At 46.7% G+C, this 20,000-nt stretch overlaps 1 protein-coding gene across 1 annotated transcript in view; it reads right to left on the bottom strand.

Moving 5' to 3' along the window:
* samd4a (sterile alpha motif domain containing 4A) overlaps positions 1 to 20,000 on the bottom strand; it is a 101,330-nt gene that overhangs the window by 32,381 nt on the left and 48,949 nt on the right. Inside the window, exons 3-5 of the mRNA XM_063184644.1 lie at positions 17,844 to 18,223; positions 16,513 to 16,711; positions 4,374 to 4,769 (exon numbers count right to left, since the gene is read on the bottom strand). Coding sequence (XP_063040714.1) covers positions 4,374 to 4,769; positions 16,513 to 16,711; positions 17,844 to 18,223 — 975 coding nt within the window. The remainder of the gene's footprint in view (positions 1 to 4,373; positions 4,770 to 16,512; positions 16,712 to 17,843; positions 18,224 to 20,000) is intronic.

Consider the following 20,000-nt stretch of genomic DNA (forward strand, 5'->3'; position numbering starts at 1 on the left):
ACCGGGCTGTGCCACGAGCTCTCTTGGCAAGTCTGAGTGTCCGGGAACTGGAAAGTTGGTTCGGGATGCGAACCAAAAAAATACTTCTTCTGCGAACCGTGATGACAGTGTGGACATCAGCAGGTTCATCTGGGTAATGAATGGTCACATATGGAAAAGTTTAGAGCCCGGTATGATTGCGGGTGGTTTGCAGATAAGCATTTAGGTTCCACACGTAACTGGTGTAAGCATAGGCATCGGCACCGTTCTGGACGGCCTGAAAACAGAATTAGGGCCTCCGCACATCGGCTGCGACAAAGTGCGGAACACTGCTCCACCAAAGTTCGATTCCATTGTTGTCAATACAACCCTGCATAACGGCGCCAGTGTCTGCGGACATTCGCGGATGTCGGCAAGACATTAGAGGCGAGATCTATTTTGTCTGAGCCGCCCATTGACTATCCATGCTATGTTCGTGTGAAATTGGGTTTGGGGGTCAGAATTGTGTCGGAAGTGAAAGTGCTCCGCAGAGCTGTCGGAGCCAATGTGCGGAGGCCCTTAGTTTCTATTTTTATGGCACGCGCTACATGACACATACGCATGCACACACTCACACAAACATACACACACACGCACACACAAACACCATTAGCCTCAGAACTATGGCAACCCTTTACGTAACAACAATCGATATGCAAAAGCAGGCGCATGAGGAGACGTGTGTCCCCAATTGCAACCACGACGACAGGCCGCTATTGCGCAATCTCCACCCAGCAGCAAAATACTCATGGCACTGATAGACAGTGTGGAGCAGGGAGGGGAGTACATGTAGCATATGCTTTAACGCACTAGGTTGAAGAGAAGAGAGGAGAGGAGAAGAGAAGAGAAGAGAAGAGAAGAGAAGAGAAGAGAAGAGAAGAGAAGAGAAGAGAAGAGAAGAGAAGAGAAGAGAAGAGAAGAGAAGAGAAGAGAAGAGAAGGAGAGAGGAGAAGAGAATATCTTTTTTACACGCACAAACACACGTGCACACGAGACGCGGGTACACACACACAGACAGACACACAAGTACTATGGTTTGGCAGAGATCCAGCAGACATGCTGAGGCCTCAGTTCTCTTTCTACTCTTGTTTACAAACAAACAATTTGAACTCTTCTCCTCCTTCTTCCTCCTTCCCTCCTGCTCACACACTTTTCCTCCTCCTGTCTGAGTTTTGTCAGAGCATTTACCTCACGTCAGCCAGGAATTCACTCTCAATTTACAGTGTTTTTAATATACTATATGTATTGGGTTACATTATACTGTGCTGCATCACATTACAACAGATTACATACAGTATATATCACATAACATTGCATTGCATTATACATATTTAAAATCAAATGTTTATATTTACTATAAAACAAGTCGTAAAAGCGTAAATTAGCAAGATGCAGAGGTGGAAAGAGCAAAAGGAAATGTACTTAATGAACTTAATTTGAGTAAATGTAATTAGTTCATTTCCACCGCTGACAAGATATAGATACAGTATGCAGAGGGACACAAGAGTAAGCAAAGGCAAGGCAAAGACAGGACGGGAATAGGACAGTGTTGGTGAGAAGCAGTTATATTTCTTAGGGGGCCACTACGCACTTGCATACAAAGCATTCACACCAGCATCTTTACGTTAGAGGTTCACTGTGTAAGATGGTGGCCAGGGAAGGTATTGCAACTATGCTGCTTTGTGAATGGGTAGCTTGACTTCCGCAAAGGAACTGCAAAAAAATATTACACAGTGCACCTTCAAGGTAGAGAAAAACAACCCAGGTTTCAGCACATGGTAGCTTGTTCTACCTTAGAGAAATAACACTGGACTACGGTTAGAGTGAGACGTGCTGTGCGTGAGGACTCGACAAGCCAGGTGACAGGTGGTGCACAGCACAGCAATACACATAGTGTAAATAAACTACAATAGGGGATTCACACAAGACAGCACACGACACCATGACACATCACACTGCAACACACCACACTGCAGCACACCACTCAACACGGCACGACACGTCAGGACACAACACGACACGGCACACCACAACACGATGCGACACAACACGACACAACACTCAAAGACACACAATGGAGCATAACACAACACAGCACACCACAACACAACCCAACAAAACGCACCACACTACAACACAGCACAGCACAACACAGCAAAATCACACAGCATAACACAACACAACCCGACACACCACAACACGACACAACAAAAAAATGGCTGCTCTGAGTCAGACACAGAGGGTGCACCTACTGATGACAAAGCCAGAGAGATGACGGTGGGGATGGACAGCTAGCATCTTACCTACCAACACACACATACACCCACACACACCCACACACACACACACACACATTATGGCAGGCAGCAAACACACACTACAGCACAGAGACACAACAGGGAGATGAGGCGCAGTGACAGTGACACACAAGCATGAGGGATGCGATGGCCACACAACAGTGTAGCAGGTTTGGGGTGGCATCGAGCAGTCACTCACAACTACAGATGCACCGGATCCAAGATCCGGTTCCGGATCCGGCAGGATAATAGGGTTTTTCACAAGATCCGGATCCGGTTCCAGGATCCAGGATCCGGTAGTCGAGGCTTTTCAGTCAAAATAGTTTGAGCCAACGTGATAAAAAGGGCCCACGTGTGTGAGTAGGCTATGTGTTTCAACCCTTTCGTAGGATCCGGTTCCGGATCCGGCAGGATCTTAAGCAGTGGATCCGGTATCCGGCAGGATCCTAAAAATCAGGATCCGGTGCATCTCTACTCAAAACAAGGGCTTTGAATTCACTTTTCTCATCACCAGCCAAAATGGCTAGTAGATGTTACAGTAATCTTGCTAGCCAAGCACACACTAATGGGTCAAAGTGGAAAGCAAGTTTTCTTTTCTACCAGCCAAACTTGAATTTTCAACAGTATCTGGCCGGTTGGCTGGTGTTAATTTAGAGCCCTGCTCACAACGTATGGCACGCCAATATACACACAGGCGCGAGTGAGGGGCTGCGATGGGTCGGATGGGCAGTTGATGAGTTGAGTTGGGTGGCATAACATTGACGTTGGCATGGCATTGACCAGAGACACTCACTGGTGAGGGGTAATAACACACAAGCATGGTTGGTAGGGTGTCCACACAATAGGCTAGCATGATATGGGGTTGACATGACCTGCCATGGCATAGTATTGCATGGCATAGCATTCAAGTCACTCACCCAGTTGCCCTGGAGGAAGGGGGGGGGGGTAAGGACACGCAAGCAGGGTAGGTAGGACGCTCACACAATAGGTTAGCATGGTCGGGTGGCATGATGGGGTTGGCATTGCATGGCATCTGAATCGCTGCCCATGTGAGGGGTAACGACACACACAAACAGGAAAACTGGGGGTGGTGACAAGGCATGGCTATGGTAGGTTGCCCACACAATGGGTTAGCATGGCTGGCAGGGTAGGGGTGGCATGACATGACATGAAGTTGGCATGGCATTGGCGTGGCATCGCCAGGGACATAGTCACTCAAAGCACAAGCCGCTGCCCTGGTGAGGGGTAACGGCACACACAAGCAGGTAAAATGGGGGAATGGTAGGGTGACCACACTTTAGGTTAGCATGGCTGGCAGGGTAGGGGTGGCATGACGTGGCATGAAGTTGCTATGGCATTGGCGTGGCATCGCCCGAGACAGAGTCACTCACCGCGTAGGCCGGTGCCCTCCTGATGGAAGGGGTGATGACACACACAACACAAGCAGGTAAAATGGGGGGAGGCATGACATGACATGGTATAGGGTTGGTGGCATGGCTTCGCACAGTGACACACAAGCAGGTGAGATGGGAGTGGGGGAACGACAAGGCAGGTCTTTGGTTGGGGGTCCACACAGTAGGTTAGCATGGCTGGTAGGGGTAGGGGTGGCATGAAGTTGGCATGGCATGGATTTGGTAGGGTGACCACACAGTGGGTTAGCATGGTTGGGTGGCATGGCATGGGGGTTGGCATGAAGTTGGCATGGCATGGCATTGGTAGGGTGACCACACAGTGGGTTAGCATGGTTGGGTGGCATGGTATGGGGGTTGGCATGAAGTTGGCATGGCATGGCATGGCATGACATTGGTAGGGTGACCACACAGTGGGTTAGCATGGTTGGGTGGCATGGCATGGGGGTTGGCATGAAGTTGGCATGGCATGGCATTGGTAGGGTGACCACACAGTGGGTTAGCATGGTTGGGTGGCATGGTATGGGGGTTGGCATGAAGTTGGCATGGCATGGCATGGCATGACATTGGTAGGGTGACCACACAGTGGGTTAGCATGGTTGGGTGGCATGATAGGGGGTTGGCATGGCATGGCATTGGCGTCACTCACCGCGCATGCCGCTGCCCTCCTGGTGGAAGGTGGTGCGCAGGCCGTGGATGGCAAGGCCCAGGCCGGAGGCGGCGGCGTCACCGCAGCAGCAGTCCAGGTGCTCGCTGCCCCCGCTGCCCGACGACGCCACGCTGCTCTGGGGGGACAGGGGCGCGTGATCCCCCACTCCGGAGCCTACGCCCCCTCCGGAGCACGAGCCCGAGCCCGAGCCCCCGGCGCTACAGCCGCGGCCCCGCAGGTCCTCTTGAGAGAGCCAGCCGTGGCCGAGGGGCTGGCACGAGGGCCCGCTCATGGGGGGCGTCAGAGACACCGAGCGCTTCAGGGGACTGTGGCTGTGGCTGTGGCTGTGGCTGTGACTGTGCTGGCTGCCCCCCCCTGCACCCCCGCCAGACAGCACTGCAAGACACACACACGCACGCACACATGCACACACACACATACACACGCACGCACACGCACGCACAGGTGTACGCACACAGGCACACAGACATGAACACACAGGCACATGCACTCATGCACGCAAACACACACACACACACAAACACACACACACACACACACACACACACACACACACACACACACACACACACACACACACACACACACACACACACACGCACGCACGCACGCACGCACACACACACACACGCACGCACACAGACACAGGGACACCCAGACAGTTAGAAAGGGTTTGTGTTGATCATGGTCCCTGTCTTTCTGCTATACAGTAAGCAATCGCCGCGCGCGTCTCTCTCTCCCATGGAAACCAAATCCTATATTAGCCATTAGGTCCAGTGTTGCCAGATTGGGCGGTTTCTTAGGAAGCCCGTCTGCAGGTAAAAATGGGTAAAAAGGGGCAAAAAGGGGCATTTGGGAAGGATCATCTGTAAGTTTATGGCCATAGAAATCAATATAATTTAGTTCAAATTGGGCGGGATTTAGTGCTTCCACAAGGGGTTTTGAGCACTTTTTGGGCTGGAAATCATTAGTCTCATCTGGCAACCCTGGTCAGGTCAGCGGGTCAAATGATATCACAACACTTCCACAACCACACGGACACTTAAAGCAACTTTAAAACAGAAACAAGTTTAACCCCTTAGTGCAGAGCCTCTGTTATCACCTTATTGTCGCCAAAATGGCTATGAGCAAGTCTTACTCGGTTACTTAAGACTCTCTGCATTGTCGTAGCACTGCTATTATGATGTAGTAAAATGTTCTGTTTTGAGTTGGTCCGTCAATGGGCCCATCTGCAGTAAAGAGGCAGCAAACACACACAGCGGTATATTCTATCATCATCAATATAGTGTTAATACATAGTGCCACTGGACGCGTTCTCTGCATTGGTGATGTGCTCAGTTTAGAGCTCAGACAGGCACACTTGGGGGATTCTGGGGATTCCAGGTGAGATGATGTCATTTCCTGTTATGCATGTTCCATACAGTGGACCAGGATGGATGGATGGATTGTGGATGGATGATGGGTGGATGGATGATGGGTGGATCAACAGATGAATGGATACATGGACGGAGACAGGCAGGGTTTGTCTGTGTGTGTGTGTGTCTGTCTGTCTGGCTGGGAATAGGGGCCTTTGGAAAAGTTTGCCCCAGTCATGCTCACGGCTAGCCAGCTTCAAAACAGGCGGTGTTTGTTGTGCTGTGTCGTTTACAGGGGAAAACTCTGCTGCTGGGTAAACACCAGACCCTGACCAAGGGAGGAGGAGGAGGAGGAGGAGGAGGAGCAGGCAGGTCTTATTTTTTTTCCGTTGCGCTCGACCTGATTGAGCAACAGGTACAGGGCTTCCTTTGAAGCGCCACAGCAACGCCACGGGACATTCTGGAAGCACCGCGGCAACACCACGGAACATTCTAGAAGCACCATGGCATGCCACGGAACATTCTAGTAGCACCATGGCACACCACGGAACATTCTGGCTATTCCAGCGTTCGTTGAAACAAGGACACACTGAAGCAATGAGGAGGTGATGAGAGGAGAGGAGAGGCAGTGAGAGTAGAGGAGAGGAGAGGACAGGACAGGAAAAGAGAGGAGAGGAGAGGAGAGAAGAGGAGAGGAGATGAGAGGAATAGAGAAAGAGAGTGTAAGAAGGAGAGGTGCAATATTATTCCCGAGGAGAGAGCTAACAAGAGAGCGAGGGAGAGAGAGAGAGAGAGAGAGAGAGAGAGAGAGAGAGAGAGAGAGAGAGAGAGAGAGAGAGAGGGGGAGGGAGCGAGAGAGAGGGAGCGAGAGAGACAGGAAGAGAGGGAGGAGGAGAGCTGACAAACTAAGACACTGAGTAAGAGAATCCTTTACTCCACAACGTCTCTGCTGTGCTGGTCTGTCTACGTAGATTACACACTTAATGCGCGCCGTACCTCCGGTGGCACGCTGTAATAGTCATTGAAATGCAACTACCATAGCACTACAATACTATGACACAACACAGCCTTTAGTAATGCACCACCACTTGGTCATTACCATACTGGTAACAACAGATTTATAAAGCCGCGTCTTAAGGGGTTACAACACCAGTAGTATGATATTACATATCTGTAACTATGTAATATCACACTGCTAGTGTTGGAATGACATCTGTAACAGTGCTGCTTCTGCTTCTACTTTACACATCTCTGAGCCCCACTCCACTCTCTACTGCCCCCCTGCCCTGCTCAGCTCTGCTCCGCTCTGCTGCTGGGGCTATCTATAGGCCCCCGGCCTTACGGCTGCTCTCCTCTCCTCTCCTCTCCTCTCCTCTCCTCTCCTCTCCTCTCACGAAAATAGTGGGCAGCTTCCATTACAAGTTCCACTCCCTAAATATTAACCATTTCCCCTAAATACAGTACAGGCGCCACAAAGGATACCTTACAAGGGAAGAGAAGAGAGAGGAGAGGCACTGGCATGTGGCGCTCATTTAGGAAGGGGACCGTGCGGGTCAGGGAGTGGGTAGTGTGTGTGGGGGGGTGTGGCGGGAAGAGTTAGGGCGTGTAGCCTGTGTGTGTGTTTGTGTGTGTTTCTCTGTGTGTGTGTGTGTGTGTGTGTGTGTGTGTGTGTGTGTGTGTGTGTGTGTGTGTGTGTGTGTGTGTGTGTGTGTGTGTGTGTGTGTGTGTGTGTGTGTAGTGTGTAGTGTGTGTGTGTGTGTGTGTGTGTGTAGTGTGTAGTGTGTGTAAGAGTCTAAAAAGACAGAAGGTTGTAAGTTGTGCAGCTGTGGGAAATGATTCCTAAGATATGTCTCATTCACACTGATGAGCCTGAACCATTTACAGTGCACAGTGTAGCCTCTGTAGTGTGCGTGTGTGTGTGTGTGTGTGTGTGTGTGTGTGTGTGTGTGTGTGTGTGTGTGTGTGTGTGTGTGTGTGTGTGTGTGTGTGTGTGTGTGTGTGTGTGTGTGTGTGTGTGTGTGAGAGAGAGATGAGCCATTTACAGAACTCCTGAAGCGCTGCCACTGCAGTGTGTCTAATTGGACTGCTGTAGCCACTGTGCAGTATTAAGTCTTCTGTGTTGCTGCCCCCACCCTTTGGAACAGTCTACCTCTTTACTGTATATCCGCCAAGCACCCCACACTTTCATAAAGCACCTAAAATCACACTTATTCACTGAGGCCTATGGTCTTTAACCACCCTGCCCCCCAACCCCACTTACACCCACTCCTCTCTTCTCCCCTGCCCTATCTCCTTTTGTAAAGTGACCTTGGATTACTTGAAAGGCGCTGTATAAAACCAAGTTATTATCATTATTATAATCATTATTATTTAAAAATTGGCTTTGATGCCTTCATTTATGACAGGGCAGTATGAGAGTGTGACAGGAAACATGTGGGAGAGAGAGATGGGGAAGGATCAGCAAAGGACCTCGGACCAGAATCAATCCCGGGTCACCAGGGAATGGTATGGCCTCTTAGCTCAGTCATCCCCCAATGCAGTAATGTAGAAATTAGACCGCTTTAGCCACTGGCTGCAAACTGGGTTACAACAGGGCCTTTCCTTGTAGACACACACTGTTCAAGGGAAAAGCCCATTTTTAAAACTTCATTTAGACAGGACAGTGAAGAGTGGGACAGGAAAAGACGGCGGAGGATCCCCCGCGTCGGGAATCGAACCTGGGCCACCTGATTAGCAGTCCAGTGCCCAGCCAACTAAGCCATGGCTGGGCCAGAAAAGCCCAGTTTTAACCAAGTTCGCAGCCAGTAGTGTATTAGACAATCATTCTATCCACACATAGGCCTGGGCAGTCCACACATAGGCAGCTTGGGCAGTTGCCAATGGCAAATTGCACTGCAAACAACAAAGTAGCTAACGTGGTTAGCAACTATGGTTTCGAGAAATCCACCCCTGCATTTCAGCCCACAGTAGACAGCACAAGCATGTGCTTATAGTACACTATACTGTTTCCTGTTCATGGCATGTGTCCCATTACTACCCCCGACCCCCACCCTCCCTACCGCTTGTCTCTTGCTGTGCTATACAGTAAAACCTCGAGTTGAGTTAACTTACAAACTTAAGGCAGCAGGGCAACATACTGTACCTTTTTACGCTTAACTGGCTGCAATTTATTGAAGAGTAGCCCTGCTGACAGGCCATGCTATTGTCATCCTGAACAGAAATATAGAGAGTACGTAAATCACACACACACCACAAAACTCCTACTTCCCCACCTCTCCCTCTGCCGTTTTATTCCACAGGCCATAAATCCCTATAATACACTATAACACTTCCATGGTGGTGTCACCTGGCACATGTTACAGGCATGCCAAAGGCACTGGGGGTGATGAATGATCTTGTCTGACCTCTACCTCCTCTCCTCTCCTCTCCTTCCCCCCATCCCCCTTCCCATTGGGTCCCTCAAAAGGAGACAGTTCAAAGCTCAAGGCTCTTTCATGGTCAATTTCCCTATAAATACAGTACACACAGGACATTTGAAATGCAGTTTCTCTCCGTCAGAACAGGTAGAAGTACTAGCCTAGTGGTTCTCAACCTTTTTTTGAATAAACACCCCCTGGGCCTCATCATAAGCCTCCCAATGCCCCCTTGACCTCACCACAAGTTTGCCAACGCCCCCCTTAGCATTGAAAAATAAAATGGCCAAATTACCCCCAATGGCAACTAAGCACAGACCCCCTCTAAGTTGAGGTTTGAATCCAACCCTTACATCTCCCTACACCTCAATCCATGGCTGAAGTGTCCTTGAGCAAGGCACTTAACCCCACATTGCTCCAGGGACTGTAACCAATACCCTGTAAATAACTGTAAGTCGCTTTGGATGAAAGTGTCAGCTAAGTGTAATGTACAGTAATGTACTGTAATGTAATGTAATGCAACACTGACCAAGGGGTTCTCTCTCTCTCTCTCTCTCTCTCTCTCTCTCTCTCTCTCTCTCTCTCTCTCTCTCTCTCTCTCTCTCTCTCTCTCTGCATGTGTGTGTGTGTGTGTGTGTGTGTGTGTGTGTGTGTGTGTGTGTGTACATTGCGGGGGGTGGTGGGGCTGGTGTGGGGGGGTCCCCCTGTGAGTGAAACGGCACTTGTGAAACCGAACCAGCCCATTGTGCAACTGAACGTCCAACCAAGCAAGTGAGCTAAAGCTAGCGGTCCAAAATAAAGCGTCTGGACCTTGTGCAGTAGCAGTAGCAGTGGCGGCAGTAGCAGCAGCAGCAGCAGTGGCAGTAAGCGGCGCGGCCTCTCTCCCTCTCCCTCTTTAAACGGCCTCTTATTTATATATATATCCCCAGCTGTCTCCCTCCTCATCGCAGCAAAAAAGCAGCGCCGCATTCTTCGCTGCAAATACCCTCTTCTGCAAATACCCTGTTCTGACCACAGATATGCTCAATCTGGATATCTCTGTTGCACCCCCCGCACACACACACACACACACACACACACACACACACACACACACACACACACACACACACACACACACACACACACACACACACACACACAAACGCACGCACACACACACACACACCACATGTGATGCAGGCAGGCGGCGTGTGGTGTGGATATATTTTCTCTGCCATTTGTCGTGAGGTGAAGAGCTGCGCTGTATTGTGCTGTTGTGTTGGAGACCCGCGTACGTCGCCACGACAACCAGACGCTTCTGTCTCACAAAGCAGGAATAACTAGTGCTTGAGAGAGAGAGAGAGAGAGAGAGAGAGAGAGAGAGAGAGAGAGAGAGAGAGAGAGAGAGAGAGAGAGAGAGTCTGTCAGACATCAGGTATATACTATGACTTCACAGAGAAATGCGGATATAGGCAACAGAGAGAGAGAGAGAGAGAGAGAGAGAGAGAGAGAGAGAGAGAGAGAGAGAGAGAGAGAGAGAGAGAGAGAGAGAGAGAGAGAGAGAGAGACTAAACTCAGAACTCTAGACTTGAGACTTCAAGGCTTTCTCAAATTAAGTTAACTTACAAACTTAAGGCAGCAGAGCTACTTTTTTTGTACGTTTGCGGCTTCAATGTTTTACACCACTGTTTCCCAACCAGGGGTACGTGTACCACTAGGGGTACGCGAACACACTGCAGGGGGTACTTGGAAAAATGTAATTTTAACAAATGCATGGAGCATAGTCACACTGGAATAGAAAAAGCGATGTAAAGCACGAGTTAGGGGGTACTCATGGCACAACGGAAAGGTTTGGGGGGTACACGAGACAAAAAAGGTTGGGAAACACTGTTTTACAGTATGGTAGCGCCATGCTACTGTAGGACTAAAGGACAACACAGCTTACACCATCAAACTAACCGCTGTAACAACACTACTACGGGCTACAGTTAAATTGGGACTCTACGCTTCATCCCTCAGCTTGCAGGTGCATCACAGTGGACAAACATCACTTGAATATTGAAGCTGGAGCACACTGCAGCTTAGTTTTAATAATTGATTTTGTGCAAACACCCGACCAACGTTTCAGTGTTAGCACACCTTCCTCAGAAATAGTGAGTCCTATTTTAGTCCTCTCTCCAGCTGAACGTACGACAACGAGAAGATGTTACAGCACATCATTAAAACTGCACAGAGAATCATTGGTTGCCAAATAACCATACTTGAGGAGATCCACCATACACGCTGCACAAACAGAGCAATTAACATCCTTAAAGATCACTCACACCCAGGTCACAAGCTCTTCAACATGCTACCATATGGTAGACTCTGCATACCCGCACTACGAGACTGAAATACAGTTTATATCCCACTGCCATCAGACTTGCCATTTATCATCACCAGCCAAAAAACGGCTAGTAAATGTTCATCTTACTAGCCAAATACACACTCACTAGTAGTAAGTAAGTTATAGGTAAGTTATTTTTTTCAACCAGCCAAACTGAATTTTCACCAGCATTTGGCCGGTTGGCTGGTGGTAGATCCATAATGCACATCGCTCCACCAGTGGAAAACTGCAATAGCCATTGAAAGGTTAATTACCATAGTACTACACTACTATGACATAACCCGGGGCATTAAGTAATGCACTACCACTACGACTTGGTCATTGCCATTCTGGTTACAGGAAATGTATAATGCCGTGTCTTAACCGGTTAATTTAGAGCCTACATGCTTGCCTATTATATACATTCCTACCAAGCAAGGGGCACATGGCCATCCTATCATCTCTAGCTTCGGACAGCAACATCTCCTCTCCACACCCAGACCCCTTCATGAGAGATGAAAGAGGGAATAGAGGGCCTCAGAATGAAGAAATGAAAACGGAGGAAAAGAGGGACACAGAGGAAGGACAGGGGGATGAAGAGATCATAGGAGAGAGAATGAAGATTACAAGAGAGATAGGACGGAGAGAGTGATAGATAGAAGAGAGGGAGCGATGGAGAGATAGAACGTGGAGCAGATGAAAACAAAGATGAAAAAGAGGTAGATAGTGAAAAAAGGAGGAAAAGAACGAACCTGAAAGCGCTGTAAGGGAAAAGGAATGAACGCCTGAGGGGGAATGCAGAGAATGAATGAAAGAGAGGATGGATGAGACGACGGTGAATAAAACAGGACAGAAGCATCACCCCACAGGATATGAGACAATATATTTCTGATGTACATCAAACAATGTGCACCATACAATGCTCACACATCCTGTGCTACGGAAACAGCTCTACGTTCTAGAACCTATGGTGCTGCTTTGATCTCTCCTGTCCTTGTTCAGATGGGTTTGAAGACGTGTGTGTGCTTATAACTAGAGCTGGGCAATATGACGGTATATATCGTTATATAAATCGTGATATAAATTGTATATCGTGCCCATTCTACTCTATCGTTTATATCGTGATAAAGTAATTTTATCAGTTTTATACAATTTAATATAATTTAATTACATTTCATGTTGCCACTATACATGATCTAAGTTCATATAACTGTAAAAATTGGAATAAAAAGATTCATTTTACAGAAATTTGGTTTTGCAACAGGACATAATAGAGAAAATAAATAGAATAACTGAAAACATACGTAATTGTGGCATATCGTGATATATATCGTCATCGTGATATAAAGTAATCCATAACGGGATATACATTTTTTTCCCATATTGCCCAGCCCTACTTTTAACAGAAAATATATAATGAGTATATGTTGCTATGAACAACATAAGTACAGTATGGACAGCTCTGTAGTTCTTTTTTTGTGCCTTTTGTGTATGTATGATCGGATTCGACAGTACAGAAAAGACAGGAAATGGTTGGGAGAGAGCGATGGGGTAGGGTTGGGAAACGACCCAGGCCGGATTTGAACCCGGTGCCCCTGGTTTACCCATGTACAGTGATATGGTGCGGCATATTACCGCAGTGCGCCACGGTTCCTACCAGCTAGAGCAGGGTAGTACAACAAGGAACACTACACTACAGAAAATTATGATAGCAAGGACACTATTTTACAATACACTATAACAAGAAACCCAGCCTATAATGACATGGAACACAATAAACTATACTAAGGAGGGCTCAGACTACATGACTATTGGCCTGATTCTCAGGCTGAAAACCCCTGTTACAACAGTCGGTGGAAGATAACCCCCCAGGACAATCGCAAGCAACTTTCAGGCAAGTTTACTTCCTCGTGTGTGACTAAGACTAAGATATGAAACAGGTTTGATATTTACGACTTGAAATAGAATGTTGGGTATTGTCTGTGTTTGACAGTTGTAATTCTCTTTATGTGTGCACTGTGCAGCACAACCCGACGTCAAAATTGGATACAATGAAAAAGAAAGTCATTGGCCTTGTTTACATGAGACATTAAATTCAGAATGAACTTCGAAAAAATCATGTTAACACTTCACAATTCAGAATTAACCAATTGATGCCTAACACACTTGTAAAAAAGGCTGCTGAATGCCTGAGCCCTTTTTAAGAAAAGGTACCCTCACTCTATAAAAACCCAAAAGATCTCTGAAGCACTTAAAAACATGCCATAGGTTGTATTTAAATGGCATCTTGCATTAGAATGTGTTCATTCAGCTCTAACATACCAAGATTTCTAATGGAATTGTCTTAAATGTCATGATCCTGAGTGTTGCGACATGCAGCTCCAGGCGCCAGGGCCAATGTTGCGCAACGCAACATCCAGCATCAATGGGTTAAATTCAAGTTCAATGTAAACTCGACAGAACTACTTGATCCTGAACAATTCATTCGGAACTAAAAACATCATGTGAACGTAGCCATTGAGAGAATCCATGGGAGAGGTTGCTGAGGTAACTAGAGGAGAAGTTGCTACGGTAGGTAATGTACTGTACTGTACGTGTGACTCACTCATCCTGGGACCGGGTCACGAAACCCTGACACGGACAGAAATAGAGTGAAAAGGGAGGGGAAAGGAGCGTGAAAGCGAGGGAAATGGAGCGTGAGGGGGAGGTGAAGAAAAGGGGGGAACGGTATAACAAGGAGTGCTGTGAAATGAAAAGTGAATTGCGAGAGTGTGTGTGTGTGTCTGTGTGTGTGTGTCTGTGTGTGTGTGTGTGTGTGTGTGTGTGTGTGTGTGTGTGTGTGTGTGTGTGTGTGTGTGTGTGTGTGTGTGTGTGTGTGTGTGGGTGTGGGTGAGAGAGAGAGGAACGTAGCTAGTTGGTTGGGTTGATGTGAACGTAAGTGTGTGTGACTCACAGAAGTTGCTTCATCAAGGATTGCGGGAAAGAAAATAAAAACGAAAGTGAGAGAGAAAAAAGGATAAAAGACAGAAGTGAGGGGCGGGGGGGGCAGAGGTGAATAAAGGGAAGCACTGTGGAGTACTGAGGGAGTGCTGTGAGAAAGGAAAGTGTGTGTGTGTGTGTGTGTGTGTGTGTGTGTGTGTGTGTGTGTGTGTGTGTGTGTGTGTGTGTGTGTGTGTGTGTGTGTGTGTGTGTGTGTGTGTGTCAGGATGCTGATGACTGGTGGTGCCTCAGAGAGGATAGAGAGAACACAAGACGTAAAGAAAGAGGAATAAATAAATAAATAAATAAATAAATACAGTACATACATACATACATACATACATACATACATACATACATACATACATACATACATACATACATAAATAAATAAATAAATAAATAGACTGAGGATGAAAGAGGAGTAATGTGGCAGTAGCCCCTTAACACACGCCGTTCCACCACTGGGACGCTATCATAGTCACTGAAAAAAAACAACCAGTACAATATGACATTAAAGAGGTACCCAGGCTCTGCCCTAGTGGTGACTGCTCAGTTACACTCACTAAGGCCAGGAGCTCGTTCAGGTAGAATCTGGATCCCGCTACAGCGGGAACTCCACCCACTTTGTCGGGAACTAATCAACTTTGAGCATTTCCAACCGTTCTGGATAGAGGCGTGTTCAAAGCAGTGACGTTGTTTAAGCAGAGACGTTCTATTGGGGACTAAGAAATGTTCGGTTTAAACTTTGGCTCAGCCTGTTCTACCCTCGACCAGTAGCAAACCAAGGGAGGTGGGTCAACCATGCCGTTTAAGAATGTTAGTTGCTATGATCTTGGTCAGACCAAGTCTCAAAGAGATTTGAAAGTCATGATGATAATCAGGCAAGTGCAGGGGGCCCTTAGTAATACATTTCAACTTGGTCATTGCCATTCTGGTAACAGCTGATTTATAACAGGTGCCATGTCTTACCTAGCCTGGGAACTCCCATACTGCCTTTAGTTCTACACAATCGTTTCGATCTGAAAGACAGTATGGCGAGGATGACTCATAACGTACAAGATCATGGTACCTGTGTCATAATGGCCAAGCATTCCAACCTTAACAGTTTCTCTGCCCAATCAGAGAGCAGGGCAGTGTGTCATAATAGCCAAGTATTCTGCCACCTATGGAATTTAATATAGGCAACTCCCCAGACCTAATCTCACTTGTGATTAGGTCTGGTGTTAACCAGGCAATGTCTTACCGGGTTAACCTTTAAAAGTGTTTTTGAACATTCTACAAAAAGAATGTGTTCTATAACAATGCAAGATTCCAAAACTTCCAAATTGTATTGTATGGCGCTCAGAATTCTATAGAATTTTCACTGTCCAAACATTCCCGTCATACTGATGATGTGACAATACACCTTTAAAAGAAGAGTGTGTCTTAGAAAAGGAAGCAGGTGACAAGTGACTCTGATGCTAGTTCCTAAAAGACTAAGAGAGAAATGAAAGCAAAAGTGAAAAGGGAGGAAGGCAGAAATACGCTGATAGGCCTACACAGGAAAAGTGACCATTATAAAGAGGTGAATCACAAAGAGTACTGTGACATTGAGGAAGAGCACTATAACCTGTGGACACATCCAGAACATACAGGATGTGAGTCCAGAGGAGCGATGTGAAATTAAAAGGAGAGAGAGAGAGAGAGAGAGAGACAGAGAGAGAGAGAGAGAGAGACACAGAGAGAGAGAGAGAGAGAGAGAGAGAGAATGAAAATGAGAATGGAAATGAAAAGAGCATGAACACAGCACAGAAATAAACAAAAGGGTGAATAAAGAGGTGAATAAAGAAATACAAGCACTGTCAAATTAAAACAGCAGCAAAGTGTCTGTGTGTGCGTGTGTGCGTTCATGTGTACGTGCATGTGTGTGTGCACATGTAAGTGTGTGTGTGTGTGCGTATAAGTGCATGCGTGTTTGCGCGTGTAAGTGCATGTGTGTGTGTACTGTGTAAGTGTACTGTGTAAGTGTGTGTAGGACTCACTGGTGCTGGTGCACTGGCCGGTGCCCACGGTGTTGATGGTGGCAGGTACGGATGCGGAGGGGTAGAGGCTGAGGTGCCCGTTCTCCTGCTGCTGCCAGCTGCCCAGCCCTGAGTCCCGCGACCCCTGCCACCCGTTCAGCCGGTCGTCAGAGCCGTACCGCTGGTGATGCGGCGCGTATAGGTGCGCCCCGGGTGCCACCTGGTAATTATCATAATAATAGTAAGTAAGTAAGTAAGTAAGTAAGTAAGTAAGTAAGTAAGTAAGTACATGAAAGTAGAGCCTTTATTATCCCACGGAGGGGAATTCATGTGTTGGAGCAGTAACATACATACAACTTGAAAAAGTAGACGACATACCGGTACGTACAGACACAGGACCAAGAAGATGAAAAATATATAAGAAAGATATAAAATAGAAATACTATTAAAATTTTCAGATATTACTGTCTAAATTAATACATTAGGGCTCAAAAACACAGGGGTAATGCAATGTTAGTATCATAAAAAGAAGACAATTAAATCAATTAAATGAAAATGCACTCAGAGAGTGCAGGCCTCCGCCAAGGAAGCTGTTTGATAGAACATTTGACTATGTTACACTCTATTTTTTTAAAAAAGTCTTACAGCCTTGTTTTTGTGGAGTTAGAAACTGGAATGTTAAAATTCGCCCTATTCCACAATGGTGAAGAATTTTTAAAAACAATTCATGGATCCGGATCGTGATCCGGATCACTACCAAAATGTTATTTCTTTCTTATCATTTCCAACAACTCCACCAAATTTCATTCAAATCCATTCAGAACTTTGAGTGATCCTGCTGACAGACAGACAGACAGACAGACAGACAGACAGACAGACAGACAGACAGACAGACAGACAGACAGACAGACAGACAAACCAACGTGACTGAAAACATAACCTCCTCGGCGGAGGTAAGAATATTAACACAAAAATAATGAAATTAAGTAAAAGATGAAAATAAATAAGAAATAGAAAATAAAATAAAAATAAAGTTGAAGCAAATATAATATGGTTGATAAAAAAACAGACCAGACGCAGAAGGTATGGAGACAAAATAGTAATAACAATAAATAATAAAATAAATAACTAGAAATGCACTCTAAGAGTGCAGACCTCCGCCAAGGAAGTCGTTTGTTAGAGCATTGACTATGTTACACCCAAAGTCTTTCCAACAACTCCAGAAAGTTTCAGCCAAATCTGTAGGTGTTTGAGTTATCCTACTGACAAACAGACAGACAGAGAGACAGACAGACAAACAAACCAACGTGACCGAAAGCATAACCTCCTTGGCAGAGGTAATAAAGAAGTACCTGATGCCCACTGCTCTGCTGCCCAGCAACACTCGTCACTCCCCCATCCCTTCCTCCTCCTCCTCCTCCTCCTCCTCCTCCTCCTGCCCTCTCCAAGGAGTCTCCCCGCGAGGCAGCGTGCTCCTCCAGGTGGCTCAGCCAGAGGGCCAGTGCGGAGCGGTCCTCCAGGGAGGTGGCCGGGTGGATGAGGGCGTAGGACAGGAGCTGTCGGCTCTCCTCCAGGTGGCGTCCGTGCTCGATGGTGTGCGCCAGGATCTTGGGGAGGAGGCGCATGTACTCCCCCTTCGCCTCCATGTTGCCCGGCTTCAGCAGCGGCAGGTGCGTCAGCACCAATGAGATCACGCGCTCCTTCGTCTCGCCCTGCCATTGGCTGATGAGCACTGCGGAGCCAGGAAGTCAAGACAGACAGACAGAGAAGACAGAGACAAACAGACAGACAGACAGGAAGAGGTTAGGTTCAGGTCAAGTGTCATTGCTCTGGTGCAGGGATGTCAAACTCATTTCATTTCATTTGGCCCGCAAGAGCATTTCAAATGTGTATTACAGTTGGCCCACGTTCACCATGTATAGCTTAAGAAGACATGAACATTTACAATTTCAGGTGTCATAGGAATGTAAGTGGTCCCAGGCACAATATAAGCACGTTTTAACTACAGTATATGATGGGAATGAAATGTAACTTTCAGTATTAACAATTTTAGTCAATTTAAAATATATATATTTCGTTCCAGATTTTGATTTTGGCCCTCAGTCAATTTGAGTTTGACACCCCTGCCCTAATGCCTCATGGAGACACTGTCATTGTCTTGGAGTTGTAGTAACACGCATAACACACAAAGGCACAACACACAGGTACAGAGCAATTATTTTACTTTACGTATTTACTTTTTTAAGAATTTTGATACATCTCATAAAGGAGAATGAGCTGTAGAAAGAGATACAGTATGTTAGAGAGAGAGATCACAGATGAGATCTACAGAAATGTCCACTTCTAAAGTCACTGTTTAACGCCTTTCAGTATTACATTGGAACACAGTAACTCAGTCTTAGATAGGCCGGCACAGACTAACTTTCAAATTCATTTCTTATGTGTGCCCTTATGTGCCTTTCTCAAATAGTGACATTCAGTGTGAGCTTGCTTGTCGTAAAGGTCAAAGTTTATTGATCTTTAAAAAAACAGCGAAAAGTGAAAGAGACCAAATGACAGTGAAAAAAAGAGATAGGAAGAGAGAGTTGGGTGTGTGTGTGTGTGTGTGTGAGAGAGAGAGAGAGAGAGAGAGAGAGAGAGAGAGAGAGAGAGAGAGAGAGAGAGAGAGAGAGAGAGAGAGAATAAGACAGAGAGAAAAAAGAAAAGAGAAGAGTGAAAGAGGGCAAAGGACAGTGAGAGAAAGACAGAAGGTGTGCGTGTGTGTGTGTGTGTGTGTGAGAGAGAGACAGATAGAGAGAGAGAGAGAGAGAGGGAGAGAGAGAGAGAGAGAGAGGGAGAGAGAGAGAGAGAGACACTCCTCCTCATCAGGAAGGACATGTGAGGTCAGAAGCGGGTCAGAAGCGGGATCAGAGGTCAGAGGTCAAGACACCTCTAATCGAGGTCAGAAGTGGGTGTGGCTATGGGGCTACGGAACAGCGCGTGCTGAACAATACACTCCAGCTAATGACACGTTAGCGTTAGCTTTGGACGGACGGGAAACGCCTACCACAAACAAACAATCAACAACAAAAATTACTACCGTACACCACAAAGAACAATACATACAGTAAGATGACCCTTCGCCCTTGGCTTTGCCAGTCTGAGAGGACAACAGACTGATGGAAGCAGGGCTCTTAATTATCATCCACCGACCAAAATTGCAGGTGAAAATTCAGCTTGACTGGTAGAAATGAGAACTTACTAGCCACTTTTGAATTTATGTGTGGCTAGTATGATTTAACATCTACTAGCCAAAGTGACTGGTGATGAAAAAAGCTAATTTATAGCCCTGGATGCAAGTAATAACAAAACAATAACATGAACTAGTTCAGAGGGTTGCTGGTTCGAATCCCACCCTTCAAATCAAACCCCCATTCTGCTCCAGGGTCTGTAACCAATACCCTGTAAATCACTGTGAGACGGATAAAAAGTGTCAACTAAGTTTTATGTGATGTAATGTGAAAAGACTA

Source organism: Engraulis encrasicolus, chromosome 19, assembly GCF_034702125.1.
Source record: "Engraulis encrasicolus isolate BLACKSEA-1 chromosome 19, IST_EnEncr_1.0, whole genome shotgun sequence".
NCBI classification, from domain to species: Eukaryota; Metazoa; Chordata; class Actinopteri; order Clupeiformes; family Engraulidae; genus Engraulis; species Engraulis encrasicolus.